This window comes from Salvelinus alpinus, chromosome 4 (assembly GCF_045679555.1).
Source record: "Salvelinus alpinus chromosome 4, SLU_Salpinus.1, whole genome shotgun sequence".
In the NCBI taxonomy this organism is placed as follows: domain Eukaryota; kingdom Metazoa; phylum Chordata; class Actinopteri; order Salmoniformes; family Salmonidae; genus Salvelinus; species Salvelinus alpinus.
In genome coordinates, this window is record NC_092089.1 from 36,501,886 (window position 1) to 36,516,765 (window position 14,880).

General features: G+C 41.9%; 1 protein-coding gene across 2 annotated transcripts; it reads left to right on the plus strand.

Annotated features, from left to right (window-relative positions):
• Positions 1-627: 627 nt before the first annotated feature.
• On the plus strand, positions 628-12,816 carry LOC139572389 (B-cell receptor CD22-like). 2 transcript variants are annotated; one of them, XM_071395136.1, is made up of 10 exons: positions 628-773; positions 7,694-7,769; positions 8,653-9,015; positions 9,195-9,485; positions 9,714-9,965; positions 10,113-10,373; positions 10,493-10,589; positions 10,688-10,774; positions 10,916-10,991; positions 11,710-12,816. In XM_071395136.1, the coding sequence occupies exons 2-10, from the start codon at positions 7,715-7,717 to the stop codon at positions 11,773-11,775; spliced, it is 1,548 nt and encodes a 515-aa protein (XP_071251237.1). In that variant the 5' UTR covers positions 628-773; positions 7,694-7,714; the 3' UTR covers positions 11,776-12,816. The 2 variants fall into 2 exon arrangements, with proteins under 2 accessions (XP_071251237.1, XP_071251238.1); XM_071395137.1 differs by lacking the exon at positions 628-773 and adding an exon at positions 6,370-6,492.
• The last annotated feature ends 2,064 nt before the right edge of the window (positions 12,817-14,880 follow it).

Below are 14,880 nucleotides of genomic sequence, written 5' to 3' on the forward strand. Positions count from 1 at the left end.
TCAATAAATGTGTAGTCTAGTCAGAATTAGGGTAAAGACAATATGTCTTTATGGTATTATAAACACAGACTGTCTGAGCTTGGTGCCGACCTGACTAGAGATTTGGGGAAAGAACAGGGAGTATGTCTCAAGGACAAGGTCACTAATCTCTGGCGGCTGGGTAGCAGGACATGTGTGTGCGTCTGTTTGTATGTGTGTGTGTGTGTGTGTGCATATGGTTGTGTGAATGTGTGGGCGTGAGAAGTCAGTATAAAATGAATTGTTTTGTATTCCTGACTTTAGAACGTTCTCTGAATAAACCTTTTTGACTATCTATTGTAGCTGGGCCGCCGTCTGCTTCATTCGACCAGGATCTTACAAATTCTGATTTGCAGACTGAGTAATATAATTAAATTGGTTTATGGAGAACAAAATTCTCTTATCAGATCCCCAATCAGAGACAACGATAGACAGCTGCCTCTGATTGGGAACCACTCTCGGCCAGAAACAAAGAAATACAAGACCTAGAAATAAAGAACATAGAATGCCCACCCAAATCACACCGTGACCAAACCAACATAGAGACATAAAAAGCTCTCTACGGTCAGGGCGTGACAGCTATAACCGTTATCTATGTATGAGGTCCTACAGTTAGATCTCTTGTTACTTCCTGATTGAGTCACTGCTCAACTTGATTCGAAAAGCCTTACATGACAAGCGAGGGAGGGTCGCTCTATGTTGAAACATTTTCTCACCATACACATATCCAATTGAAGACCAGACATTGTTATAAGGTAAAGACTATTTTAATAATTGTGTTAGAGAATGATATACCGTGTGCAGTTTTTTTGCTTGGAACTGTTACTGTATTTAGAATTGGGCGTGACTAATGACCTTTATCAATATTAAGGGATAGATTAGTGAAATATTTCTACCTAGTCACAGCCATAGAGATCCTATTAAATTACTAGAGGGGTTATGTCATAAACCCTCAGTTCCAGAATGTATGAAAATGGCAGTCGTGGTCAGGGAGAAATCCAAACCAGTCTGATTGGAATGAGTAGCAGTAGAGGCATTTCCTGCTTTTACTTTTGCAGGAAAATAATAGTAAGGCATGTAATATATCAGAAATTGTGTAACATAGTTATTGGTAACCTTCAATATTGTCATATACTTATGAATACAGTATATATCGTTTTTATACACATTTTCTGTATAAATAGCCTCTAAAATGTAAATAGACCATCAAGGTCTCAATGTTTGTTTTCTTAGAAAGCTGTGTATTATATGATATGTTAGTACTTGTTGCATTTACCACTTGTTTAAGTCCTATCATCAACTGATTATATGCCTGACTGCATTGTTTCAATGGAATGTTGTTATATTGGCAGTTAATGAAAAAAAGATGTTGGAACCCTTCCACTTCAACTGGCTGGCTAGTTTAAGTGGAATATGTTACGCGCAGTGGAACAGGGGAACCCAAGATCAGACTCAGACGAGGAGACTGGGATGAAGTAACCAATGTATTTATTGAAACATAGGGGGATGATGGAATGCAGGTCAGGGGAAGCACAGGCGGGTTTCAGGAAACCAGGTGCGGAGGCTGAGGCTGGAGCGAGAGGGGTTGGGATAGGGTAAGCAGGTCCGGAGGGGAATCCAAGGGAGTAGTAGAGTGGGCAATCCAGGACAGAGTAGCAGGATGACGAGACGTGGGACTGGAGACAGGGACCAGAGTAATAGCGGGCAAAACTGTAGCGGAGAGAAAAACAGCATCAGGCAAGGAAAACAGGCACAACAGGATAACAGGATCTAAATAGTAACAAACGGCTAGAACCGAAGACTGACGGAGCAGAGGTTACGATCTAGCAGCGTGGAAGTGGCAGGGCTGAGTATTTGTAGAGGTCTTGATTATGGAACAGGTTGCAGCTAGTGGGAATTTGCTCTGACTCCAGCACACCTGTCTCCGCCCACACAATCACACACAGAGAGAGGGAGAGGGAGAGAGTACTGGGGGAGTGGAGGCAGGTCAAGGAGACACAGGATGAGGAGTAGAGGGCGTGGCAGGAGCAGATGTAAGAGAATAGTTATCATAGCACACTGGCTGACCATGGTTGACCAACTCTCTGACCAAAATGGCTGACTTTTTATAAGACCTTTCATGTCCATTCCAGTATTCTATCCCCAATTCTATGGTCACAGCACAGATCATGATACAGACTGTGAAAGACTTTATCACAAGTACATTGTTTGAATGAAATTGTGAATTGAAATGCATATGACAAACAGTTTGATTTAATCATGTGCTGTTAGTCATAATAACTGAGTGTGAGTAATAGCCCTAACTAAAGTGAAAATGGTGGAATGGTACAGGATACAATTTTATAAGATTTAATACTAATTTCAAGAGATTTCACACTTAGCTTCTGAAAATCTTTGAGTTTGGCAATGTGGAAAGCAAATTCAAAATACATATTGTAAGAGACATTACACTTTAGCGGGTTAAATCAATCAAAGATGATTGGTCACGTATACAGTTTAGCAGATGTTATAGCGGGTGCAGTGAAATGCTTATGTTACTAGCTCCTCACAATGCAGTAAAATGTCAAACAAGTAAAAAAAATTATAATATTGAGAAATGTCATAACGAATCAAATTAACAACCCAATCCATGTCTCAAGGCTTAAAAATCCAACTTTAACCTATCTCAAACCCTTCAAATACACTGATTGAAGTGGATTTAACAAGCGATATCAATAAGGGATCATAGATTTCACCTAAAATGGTCAGTCTGTCATAACAAAAAGAGCAGGTGTTCCTAATGTTTTGTACACTCAGTGTGTCTTATAAAGTGTCTTATAAACTCAGCAAAAAAAGAAACGTCAACTGTTTTTTCCCTCCAGCAAACTTAACATGTGTAAATATTTGTATGAACATAACAAGATTCAACAATTGAGACATAAACTGAACAAGTTCCACAGACATGTGACTAACATGGACTATAAAAGGAAATCAGCCCCGTCGCGGACCAGGATGTCTTGCTCCCAGACAGACTAAACAACTTCTTTGCTCGTTTTGAGGACAACACAGTGCCACTGACACAGCCCGCTACCAAAACCTGTGGGCTCTCCTTCACTGCAGCCGACGTGAGCAAAACATTTAAACGTGTCAACCCTCACAAGGCTGCAGGCCCAGACGGCATCCCCAGCCGCGTCCTCAGAGCATGCGCAGACCAGCTGGCTGGTATGTTTACGGACATATTCAATCAATCCTTATCCCAGTCTGCTGTTCCCACATGCTTCAAGAGGGCCACCATTGTTCCTGTTCCCAAGAAAGCTAAGGTAACTGAGATAAATGACTAACGCCCCGTAGCACTCACTTCCGTCATCATGAAGTGCTTTGAGAGACTAGTCAAGGACCATATCACCTCCACCCTACCTGACACCCTAGACCCACTCCAATTTGCTTACCGCCCCAATAGGTCCACAGACGACGCAATCACAATCACACTGCACACTGCCCTAACCTATCTGGACAAGAGGAATACCTATGTGAGAATGCTGTTCATCGACTACAGCTCAGCATTTAACACCATAGTACCCTCCAAACTCGTCATCAAGCTCGAGACCCTGGGTCTCGACCCCGCCCTGTGCAACTGGGTCCTGGACTTCCTGACGGGCCGCCCCCAGGTGGTGAGGGTAGGTAACAACATCTCCACCTCTCTGATCCTCAACACTGGGGCCCCACAAGGGTGCGTTCTGAGCCCTCTCCTGTACTCCCTGTTCACCCACGACTGCGTGGCCATGCACGCCTCCAACTCAATCATCAAGTTTGCGGACGACACTACAGTGGTAGGCTTGATTACCAACAACGACGAGACGGCCTACAGGGAGGAGGTGAGGGCCCTCGGAGTGTGGTGTCAGGAAAATAACCTCACACTCAACATCAACAAAACAAAGGAGATGATCGTGGACTTCAGGATACAGCAGAGGGAGCACCCCCCTATCCACATCGACGGGACAGTAGTGGAGAGGGTAGAAAGTTTTAAGTTCCTCGGCGTACACATCACGGACAAACTGAAATGGTCCAACCACACAGACAGCGTGGTGATGAAGGCGCAGCAGCGCCTTTTCAACCTCAGGAGGCTGAAGAAATTCGGCTTGTCACCAAAAACACTCACAAACTTTTACAAATGCACAATCGAGAGCATCCTATCGGGCTGTATCACCGCCTGGTACGGCAACTGCTCCGCCCATAACCGTGAGGCTCTCCAGAGGGTAGTGAGGTCTGCACAATGCATCACCGGGGGCAAATCTGCCCTCCAGGACACCTACACCACCCGATGTCACAGGAAGGCCAAAAAGATCATCAAGGACAACAACCACCCGAGCCACTGCCTGTTCACCCCGCTATCATCCAGAAGGCGAGGTCAGTACAGGTGCATCAAAGCAGGGATCGAGAGACTGAAAAACAGCTTCTATCTCAAGGCCATCAGACTGTTACATTGAGTGGCTGCTGCCAACATACTGACTCAACTCCAGCCACTTTAATAATGGAAAAATTGATGTAATAAATGTATCACTAAACAATGCCACTTCATATAATGTTTACAAACCCTACATTACTCATCTCATATGTATATACTGTACTCTATACCATCTACTGCATCTTGCCATCTTGATGTAATGTATCACTAGCCACTTTAAACAATGCCACTTTTATATGTTTACATACCCTACATTACTCATCTCATATGTATATACTGTACTCTATACCATACCATCCACTGCATCTTGCCTATGCCGTTCGGCCATCACTCATTCATATCTTTTTATGTACATATTCTTATTCATTCCTTTACACTTGTGTGTAAAAGGTACTTGTTGTGAAATTGTTAGGTTCGATTACTCGTTGGATATTACTGCATTGTCGGAACTAGAAGCACAAGCATTTCGCTACACTCGCATTAACATCTGCTAACCGTGTGTATGTGAAAAATATAATTTGGTTTGATTTGAACAGAAATGGAATAATGTGTCCCTGAACAAAGGGGGGGGGGGGGGGGTCAAAATCAATAGTAACAGTCAGTATCTGGTGTGGCCACCAGCTGCATTAAGTACTGCAGTGCATCTCTTCCACATGGACTGCACCAGATTTGCAAGTTCTTGCTGTGAGATGTTACCCCACTCTTCCACCAAGGCACCTGCAAGTTCCCAGACATTTCTGGCAGGAATGGCCCTAGCCCTCACCCTCCGATCCAACAGGTCCCAGATGTGCTCAATGGGATTGAGATCCGGGCTCTTCGCTGGCCATGGCTGAACACTGACATTCCTGTCTTGCAGGAAATCATGCACAGAACGAGCAGTATGGCTGGTGGCATTGTCATGCTGGAGGAGGTAGGAGGATGTCTTCCCTGTAACGCACAGCGTTGGGATTGCCTGCAATGACAACAAGCTCAGTCTGATGATGCTGTGACACACTGCATCAGACCATGATGGACCCTCCACCTCCAAACCAATCCCGCTCCAGAGTACAGGCCTCGGTGTAACGCTCATTCCTTCGACGATAAATGCAAATCCGACCATCACCCCCGGTGAAACAAAACCACGACTCGTCAGTGAAGAGCACTTTTTGCTAGTCCTGTCTGGTCCAGCGATGGTGGGTTTGTGCCCATAGGCAACGTTGTTGCCTGTGATGTCTGGTGAGGACCTGCCTTACAACAGGCCTACAAGCCCTCAGTCCAGTCTCTCTCAGCCTATAGCGGACAGTCTGAGCACTGATGGAGGAATTGTGTGTTCCTGGTGTAACTCGGGCAGTTGTTGTTGCCATCCTGTACCTGTCCCGCAGGTGTGATGTTCTGATGTACCGATCCTGTGCAGGCGTTGTTAAACGTGGTCTGCCACTGTGAGGATGATCAGCTGTCGGTCACAGTACGGACATTGCAATTTATTGCCCTAGCCACATCTGCAGTCCTCATGCCTCCTTGCAGCATGCCTAAGGCACATTCACTCAGATGAGCAGGGACCCTGGGCATCTTTCTTTTGTTGTTTTTCAGAGTCAGTAGAACGGCCTCTTTAGTGTCCTAAGTTTTCATAACTGTGACCTTAATTGCCTACCGCCTGTAAGCTGTTAGTGTCTTAACACTGTTCTACAGGTGCATTTTGAGTTCCAAATATCTCTAACGGTCGCCCCAGCTTGAGTTTTTTTATGCACGTGATGTTAGAACGTTATCTCCATTCCAGAATGTATACAATGCATTCTGGATTTCACGTGATCGCCTGTCGTACCAAAGATGCTATAACAAAATGAGGTGAGTCAGGGTTCACTCATTTTGAGAACTTCAAGAAGTGAATGGTGGGATGTGAACGATGGTAGACGACACACCCCTTCAACATGCATACTATTAACAGACCAAACTCATCTTGTCTTTTATTATCTTTGTGGAAAAAAATTTGGCTGCGGGCTGAAACTAATCATCTGATTACTTTCGATTTCTAGAAAGTGTTTAACTCAACGGTGAGCTCACCTTTGAAGTGATTAATTAGACATAGCAATTGCTATTAGCTAATTCATATTGTAGTTTATGTCAGCCGAGAGTTAGAAAATATGACCGCTTGTGTTGCGTCAATCTTTCCTCAGTTAGCGCGAGGACAAATGTAGCCTACATTTTTCCGGTTAGGATGATTGCGTTATGCTATAGATACTTCTGTGAATATCTGAACATTGCATCCAAAAATAAACTGCTCACATTCTGGACATAACTTTGTAAGGACAGTGTTTGTGTAAAAAGTGTCTGAAAAAAGTGTGGCCAGCTCAAATGCTGATTGTTACGTCATTCGAAACTGGCCGTTCTAAATGAGCGTTCTAATGACACGGGTGTGATGGTGCGTGTGAAAAGGTTAATTGTTTATGGTTCATTGAACAAGCAGTTTAAACCCTTTATAATGACGATCTGTGACGTTATTTGAATTTTTACGATTTATCTTTGAAAGACAGGGTCCTGAAAAATGGATGTTTCCTTTTTTGCTGTTTACATATAAAGTGGGTAAAACAACATGTAAACACTATTAATTAAAGTGACCATTGTTCAATGACTATATGTACATAGGGCAGCAGTACTGGGTGGTAGCCGGCTAGTGACAGTGTCTAAGGTTCAGGGCAGGGTACTGAGCAGAGGCCAGTTAACCATCAAGGGAATATACTGCCCTACCAAGCAAAAAGACAGTAACTGCTTATAGTGTGGAACTGAGAAAAATTGCTTTTATTTACCTTGGTTTCACAGTAACTTTATGCAGTTACTGCTAACATGACCCCCATTTTCTCCAAAACACAATATAATAAAGGCAGGATACTTGTCCGCATGATTAAGCATGTGTTTAATGTAGCAAAAATTACATTAACTAATTTTCGAACAAATTAGCAGTTACTGCCTTTTTGCTTGGTAGGGCAGAATAGTTAACTCGCCTCACCATCAGTCTGAGACAAAATATGGGAACTCCTGATGGCAAAAATAAAGAAATCATTTTACATGTGAGATGGGAATTAGATGTGAAATGTACACATTAGTGCCCTTATTCTCTGAAGGAGGGTGGTTATCTGACAAGAACGAGCAAGAATTGGCAAACTATGCAAGTAATTGATTTGGATTTTAGACATTACAAGTATCATATCCAATGTTAACTTACTAGTGATAATAAAATGTTCCTTATACCTTCAGGTCCAGCACTGAGAGGAGGTGATGGGGATTGAAAAATTACCATGGCGTTTTCTTATTCATTGCATTTGGCTTGGAGGTAGGCTACAAATATAGATTCTGTATCCAGTAAAAAATATTGTATTTATTTATTTACTTATTTGCTGACAAGAAAATAGAAACAATGTGATTACAGCAGTGGCGGTCGGTGCCGTTTATGAGCATGGCCTTATTTCTATTACAGCATATTGGATGACTGTCATTCATATTCCATTCACCCAGTTCAATGTAACATCAATAGGTTGAGGCTACTACATGATGCTCAAATTTTCCCTGTACCCATCATGATGAAGGAACATTTACAACATAGGTGCACAGGTTGACAGAATTTTGAGTAATCAATCAAGGTGACAGACAGTGACACAGTCAGTACCACCTACCACTGCATTTAGCTGATCTGGAGTATAATCATTAGTCCAACAGTTGAAAACGAGTTTCTATTCGACCAATTCAGGTATGTTTATCCCCGTCAACAGAACCGGCACAATGAATACACACCTGATCACACGCAAACACAGTTCACGTTCATAGCAGCAACATACAAACAGCTCGTTGTATGTATAATTCCTTCTCACATCCATCTACGCGCTCTCCTTCTCTCACATTTTCCCTTCGCTTGTGGACTTCATTGCACAACACATCAGAGTACAGTGTGGAGTAGAGTGTACAGTTAGCAGCAAGCAGTTCATCAGTTACACAAGCGAGCCTTGGTGGCAATAAATTAATAAAACCAAAAGCTTACCTTGACTTGGAAGAGTTCCAGCGTTGGATAGCCATAGCCAGCCAGCTAACATGGAATCCCTTTCTGTTTGAGACGGTTGTTTGAGTAGGCTAAACTAGCTAGCTGCATTCCATTCTTATACTCAAATTCCTTGACATGTGTCCAACACCTCTGACTAACATTTCTCCATCTGCTATTTGAGTGTGGGGAGTTGATACCTCGTCATGGACTGCTGAGGTGCCCAACTCAGTCTCCGGCCTGCAGGGCTCATGCATCGTGATTCCCTGCTCATTCAACTACCCAGAACCAAAGATAAAGCCCTCTGAATTCACTGGCATCTGGTTCAAAGACACTTATGAGGTTATCTACCACCCAGACAGCTCCAACGCCATCACAGACTACAGGCATCGTACAGAGCTGGTGGGAGACCTCCTGCAGAAGAACTGCTCTCTCAGAATCGACCCCCTCCATCTCAGTGACGAAGGACCTTTTACTTTCAGGATTGAAATCAAAAACTATAACAAGGCTTCATACAAAGATGACAGAGTCTCCATTGCAGTGAGCAGTAAGTTCTCCAGGGAAAATTGACAAGGAGAACTTCAAATGTGTTAATTACAGTATCCTATTTACCCTAAAGTTAACATATTAGCTATAGCTTCTTGTTGATTATAATTGTAATGGTACAAAAAAGGACAGACCCAAGAATAAGTGCTACAACTGTTGTCATCTCTTTGTTGATTTCAGGCTCTCCAGACCCCCCCTCTCTGTCAGTGATGGAGGAGGTGAAGGTGGGGGAGGAGGTATCTGCCTCCTGCTCTGTGTCTCACTCCTGCCCATCTGATCCCCCTCGCATCACCTGGAGCCACTCTGGAACACCCAGCATCCAATCACAGCAGCAGACCAAGGGCCAGTGGGAAGAGACATCAACCATGACCTTTAGATCCAGCATCACTGATAACAACCAGCCTCTGGTCTGCACAGCAGCATACAGGGGAGGGATGACAGTGAGCAGCTCCAAGACGCTAAATGTCAAATGTAAGTGGACCACATCTGTGTTTTAACAACACTGTTTGGAAGATTTTCACTTTCACAATATTTCTGTGAATATGAGAAATGAAACTTCTTTGAAAAGGGTACTAAAACTTTGTCCGTACTTCCCTTTGGAAATTAAAATAGATTGAAATCATGTGGTTGATCCACTGAATCTGTCCTAAGATGTTTATTACATAGTAATATCATTCTTACTAATGATGTTATTCATAGATGCCCCAGTGGATGTGAAGGTTAAGGGAGTGTCCAGTGTGAAGGAGGGAGACTCTGTAGAACTGAGATGCTCCAGTGACAGTAACCCTGCTGCACAAAGCTACCGCTGGCACAACAGCAGAGGGCGTCTGCCCACCACTGGACCCACACTCACACTGGAGAATGTGACCAGACTCACTGAAGCCCTCTACTGCATTGCCATCAACACAGAAGGTCAAGGCCCCTCCAGCCCTTTGAAGCTCAACATAGAGTGTAAGTAGATCCAGAGTTAGTTGATTCATCCACATGTTGTCACTAAGGGGCATGTCATGTCTGTGTATATAATATTAAGACAATACTCTTCAGGATGTAGCACTACATGTTCAGTTAAAACCAAACTGTTCATCATTCTCATCCCAGACCCCCCTGAGATCAAAGTGGACTCAGCCTGCACTTCAGACATCTCTATGGTAACATGTCTGTGCATTGTGGATTCAGAGCCCCCCAGCACTGTGGAGTGGTCTCTTCCAGCAGGACACCTGTCCAGTACCAGGGTGGAGATGCATGGGTCAGTTACCATGGTGACCCTACAGAGGGCACTAGGCTTCTCAGAGACCGTCCACTGCCATGCCAACAACACACAGGGCAATGCCACCTTGTCCTTCACTGTGCCCACAAATGGTAAGGGAAACCGTGGAGGGAAGTGTATCATTAATTAATTAATTAAACAAAGAATTATTTATATCATAAGGAATAGTATAGGTACATTTAATACATCATATTTATTTGTTTTTGGACAGATAAGATGTTCCTGCTGTACGTTTCAATTGGTATTACTGCATTTGTGGTGGTAGTAATAGTAATTCCCATGTCAGCTTGCCTATTGACTAAGAAGTGGTAAGTTACTATTTTATTTATTTTTGGAAGGAGTTAAGTAGATTTTTTTTTGATGGCTGTTTTGTTCTGTTTTGATAACTTGGCATTTTTCTCATCAGTGGGACGAGTCATAGTGACCAACCAGTAGCCAGTATGCAGGATATGGATGCATCCAAGTCTGCTTCCTCAGATCCCTCAACATCAAGGTATTTTAATACAGGCTGTTCTATCTATCTTAACCTACAATCCTTGCTGAGTTGCTAAAGCCCATTAGCCTAAATTCAATGTTGTAGTGTCTTATCAAATGAAGAGAATGCATCTGAGAGTGGCCCTAACTGTATCCACAGGAAAGAGCAGAAAGACACCAGCAGTGAAACCCACGCAAACTACTACACCAACGATCAGCTATCTGGCAACATGGAGGTACTGTATGTACTGCAGTGAATTACACCATGACATTCAGGGGGGTCTCTATTGAGTGCACTCGCTTGCCCATACATCATTTATTTAAATTAAAAATAAATACGTAATTTAAACAGCTCAAGACTATTTTACACACATATTCAAACACACGCAGAACAGGTAGCCTTCATTCAATATAATTGAATCAAAACAGGTTTTACACCCTAGTTCATGAGTTGTCCATAATTCATGAGTTAATGCTTGGAGTGTTGAATTAGAACATTGAACTTAAACACTGTACAAATCATGGATCTTGGAGATCTTGGAAAATGCACTGTAAGTGTAACTATGCATTCATAACATTTCATTATGTTTCGCCGTGAAAACACTTTAAGGGCACACAAATCCAAAATAATGTTTGTCCTATGCCATTGCAAAATCGAATGCTTCTAACCGAACGTTAACCTCTTTTAACTGAAAGAGTCACCGTATAGGCCTACTGTCATTAAAGTATAGCCTACTTGACTTTTGTTGCATTTAGGGGAGCTAATGTCTCATTCAGGGGAGCTGAGCCTCCCCTGGCTCCCCCATAATTCACACCTTTACTGTAGGCCTACTGCATATGTTTACAGCTACTGTAGAGATCTGAGAAGAACTTTGCTCTAAATATAAAGGATTAAGATGACAATAGAGGTGTTGTTGTTGATGATGATGATATCTCTGATCTGGTTTCCTGTAGGCTGAAGAGGATGGCGACCCATACGAATGTGTCGGTGAAGACGATGCAATCTATGGTAACATTTGAACACAACAGGAAGCATGTGGGAGTCAGCTGGCTCAGAGGCCATTGTACTCAGTCTGTCAAAGGTTCCAGTAAAATATTTACATTTTAACCCAATGTAGCACAGCAGCCGACTGCTTATTTGTTAGCTTTATTGTTCTTATGGCTAAAGAATATAGTACATTCTTATTTGTGTTGTGGCTTGTGTTATGGCTTTCACAAGGCTTTTGTTTGTATCTATAGTGTCACGTTCCTGACCTGTTTTCCTTTGTTTTGTATTTGTTTAGTATGGTCAGGGCGTTGGGGTGGGCATTCTATGTTATGTGTTTCTATGTTTAGGTTCATTGTTATTTAGCCTGATATGGTTCTCAATCAGGGGCAGATGTTTTACGTTTCCTCTGATTGAGAACCATATTAAGGTAGGCTGTTCACACCGTTTGTTGGTGGGTGATTGTTGCTGTGTCTGTGTTTGTTGCACCACACGGTACTGTCTCGTTTCGTTTCGTTCGTTTGTTCCTGTTCGTGCGTTCTTCGTTGTCTGTAAGTTCTCTTGTTCAGGTCTGTTTACGTCGTTTATTGTTTTGTAGTTTGTTAAGAGTTTTTCCGTCTTCGTCTTTCTTTAATAAATCAAATATGTATTCTACCCAAGCTGCGTTTTGGTCCGATCCATGATCCTCCTCAGACGAGGAGGAGAACGAACGTTACATATAGCTTGGGTGAATTAGAATGAACCTGATATGAATGGCTATACAGTTATAATTATTGGGAAGTGTATATACAGTATATTATTGTTTTTGTGTTGCTCCTTTCAACTGTAATCCACGTATGTGTAACTGACACTCAGGTCAGCACAGTGCTTCTGTTGTCCACTTGAATGTACAGAGAGATACAGTATAGTGTCATTTGTCAAAACAGGCCATATTGAGATATACTGTATGTACTTGAGATGGAGAATACAACGATTGTAAAGTAAAGTACCTTGAACATCTTCTCCAGATTGAATATGAACATGTGTAAATTTTCAACAACAACAGTGATCAAATGAAAAATATATGTGTTTCATTGCATTTTAATATAGTCTGTAATGTTTGTTTCTGAATCTCCCAATCTACTACTGAGTTATTTTTCATCCTTTATGTTCTTACTGGGACACTCTGATCCACATTGATCTAATGTGTGGGAAAAACAAACATCTATTGTTATCATAAATCAACTTCAAGTACTCAAAGAATGTAAATGTCAAGCAGAAGTAATTATTAGTCACCAATGAGCTGCTGTCTCCACTTGTCTTCCTCTTCTCAGGGGTCTTCACTGGTTATCACAGCCACAAAGTCCTAAACCCCACCTATATCTACAAATTATCTCATTAAAATCTGCTTTTAAACCTAACTCTAACCTTAGATGAAAAACAAAACACATTTTTGTTTTCATAGATTATAAGGATATAGTCCGTTGACTTTGTGGCTGTGTTATCTAGTTGAAACTCTTCTCAAGTCGTGGTGGCCTCTGTAAATCAACACATCTCATCCTGTTGGTTCATAGAAGGTATTACATCATATGTTTATGTGAAATGGATTGAGGATTGATGAGCAAGAGAAGTAGAGGACTAAAATGTGAACAAACTTAATGCAGCACCAGTTCTGTCTGGTCTGCTCTAGATTCACATCAAAGATTATCAGGACGATGTTGTTGTAGATTTGGATCACAATAAATGGTGTTGCAGTAAAAGCCCATCTAGAGAATCTATCCCAAAGTGATCCCCTATAGTTATATACTCTGAGTACAAACAGTCTAAACCATCTACCATATAAACAATACAATGTTGCTTATTTTGTTGTTTTTTTACAATACATTCTGGAACTTTGAGGGTTTATGACACAGCCCCACTAGTATTTTAATAGGATCTCTATGGCGATTCTGATCCAACATTTAATACATACATTGTTATGCCCCTGAGAGGATGGAAGTTCAATATGTAGCTAGATGTAGAAGGCTAATGTTAACTAGGTAACGTGTCCCATGAATGGAAGTTAAGCCAGCAAGCAAGCATTTCTGCCAGGTAGCCTAGGACCACAAAAAAAAGCGTGTACTGTATGACAGAGTGATAGATCGTTTCGTCAACATGAAAGAGAGGAGGATGGTTTGGCGTTTCTCTACAAGGAGGGTCAGTCAACATGTTTTTCTACTTGCACGAACATGCGCACACACACGCACACAGAAATCAGAACCATGGACATCATATTCTTCCCAAGTGATTTTACCCACACCTGACAGCAATGTCTTTAGGTCAGGACAACTATACACTTGTCTTTACTCTATTTAAATACATACATTTTGCAGTATTAAAATTATATTTTACACACTGTCAATTTTGTTTCACCTAATTTATTTGAGTTGGAATTTCCCAAACCACTCCACTCTGCACATGGAAGTCAGGCTTTCCTCTTTACCATATGACTACAGTACCCAGAATATGAATATATCAGATATTTTACATAGACAGAACATGAGAGGTACCAAGGGGTGGTATGAAAATAGTAGACCTACACAAGGCCTTTGGTTTGATTCTCTACTGTTGTCTCCATAGATTGTACTCTCTCACTCCCCAAGAATACATAGAATAATGAAGACACATCCTGTGTAGGCTAATACATGCAACACATAGCCACTGAAAGATGAAAATAGGACACCCATAGGGGTTTTGATATTGAAAGCGTCAGAGGGTCAGGTACACTCAGGAATACAATAAAGTGTTACAGCATTTGTGTTCAGCACATTCTTTGCTTGTAATCTGTTAATTACTCACTGTAACATTTGACACTTTATCATCTTAATGGTAATGTTTAGTTGATGCATTCAGACACTATAACCACTATCTACTGTATGTATGAGGTCCTACAGCTACCCTACTTGTTACTTCCTGACTGAGTCACTGCTCAACTTGATTAGAAAAGCCATACATGACAAGCGAGGGTGGGGCGCTCTGTTGAACCAACACTTTCTCACTATACACATGTCTACTGGAAGACCAGTCATTGTTATAAAGTAAAGACTATTTAAATAATTGTGTTAGAGAATGATATACTGTGTGCAGCATTTTTGCTTGGAACTGTTACTGTATTTAGAATT

What these genes read in the sequence shown, in the direction of transcription:
- LOC139572389 (XM_071395136.1), top strand. Translation starts at nt 7,715, where the DNA reads ATGGGGATTGAAAAATTACCATGGCGTTTTCTTATTCATTGCATTTGG. An exon ending in TTTGAAGCTCAACATAGAGT is followed by an intron (nt 9,966 to 10,112) that starts GTAAGTAGATCC and finishes TTCTCATCCCAG; the next exon opens with ACCCCCCTGAGATCAAAGTG. An exon ending in CTTCACTGTGCCCACAAATG is followed by an intron (nt 10,374 to 10,492) that starts GTAAGGGAAACC and finishes GTTTTTGGACAG; the next exon opens with ATAAGATGTTCCTGCTGTAC.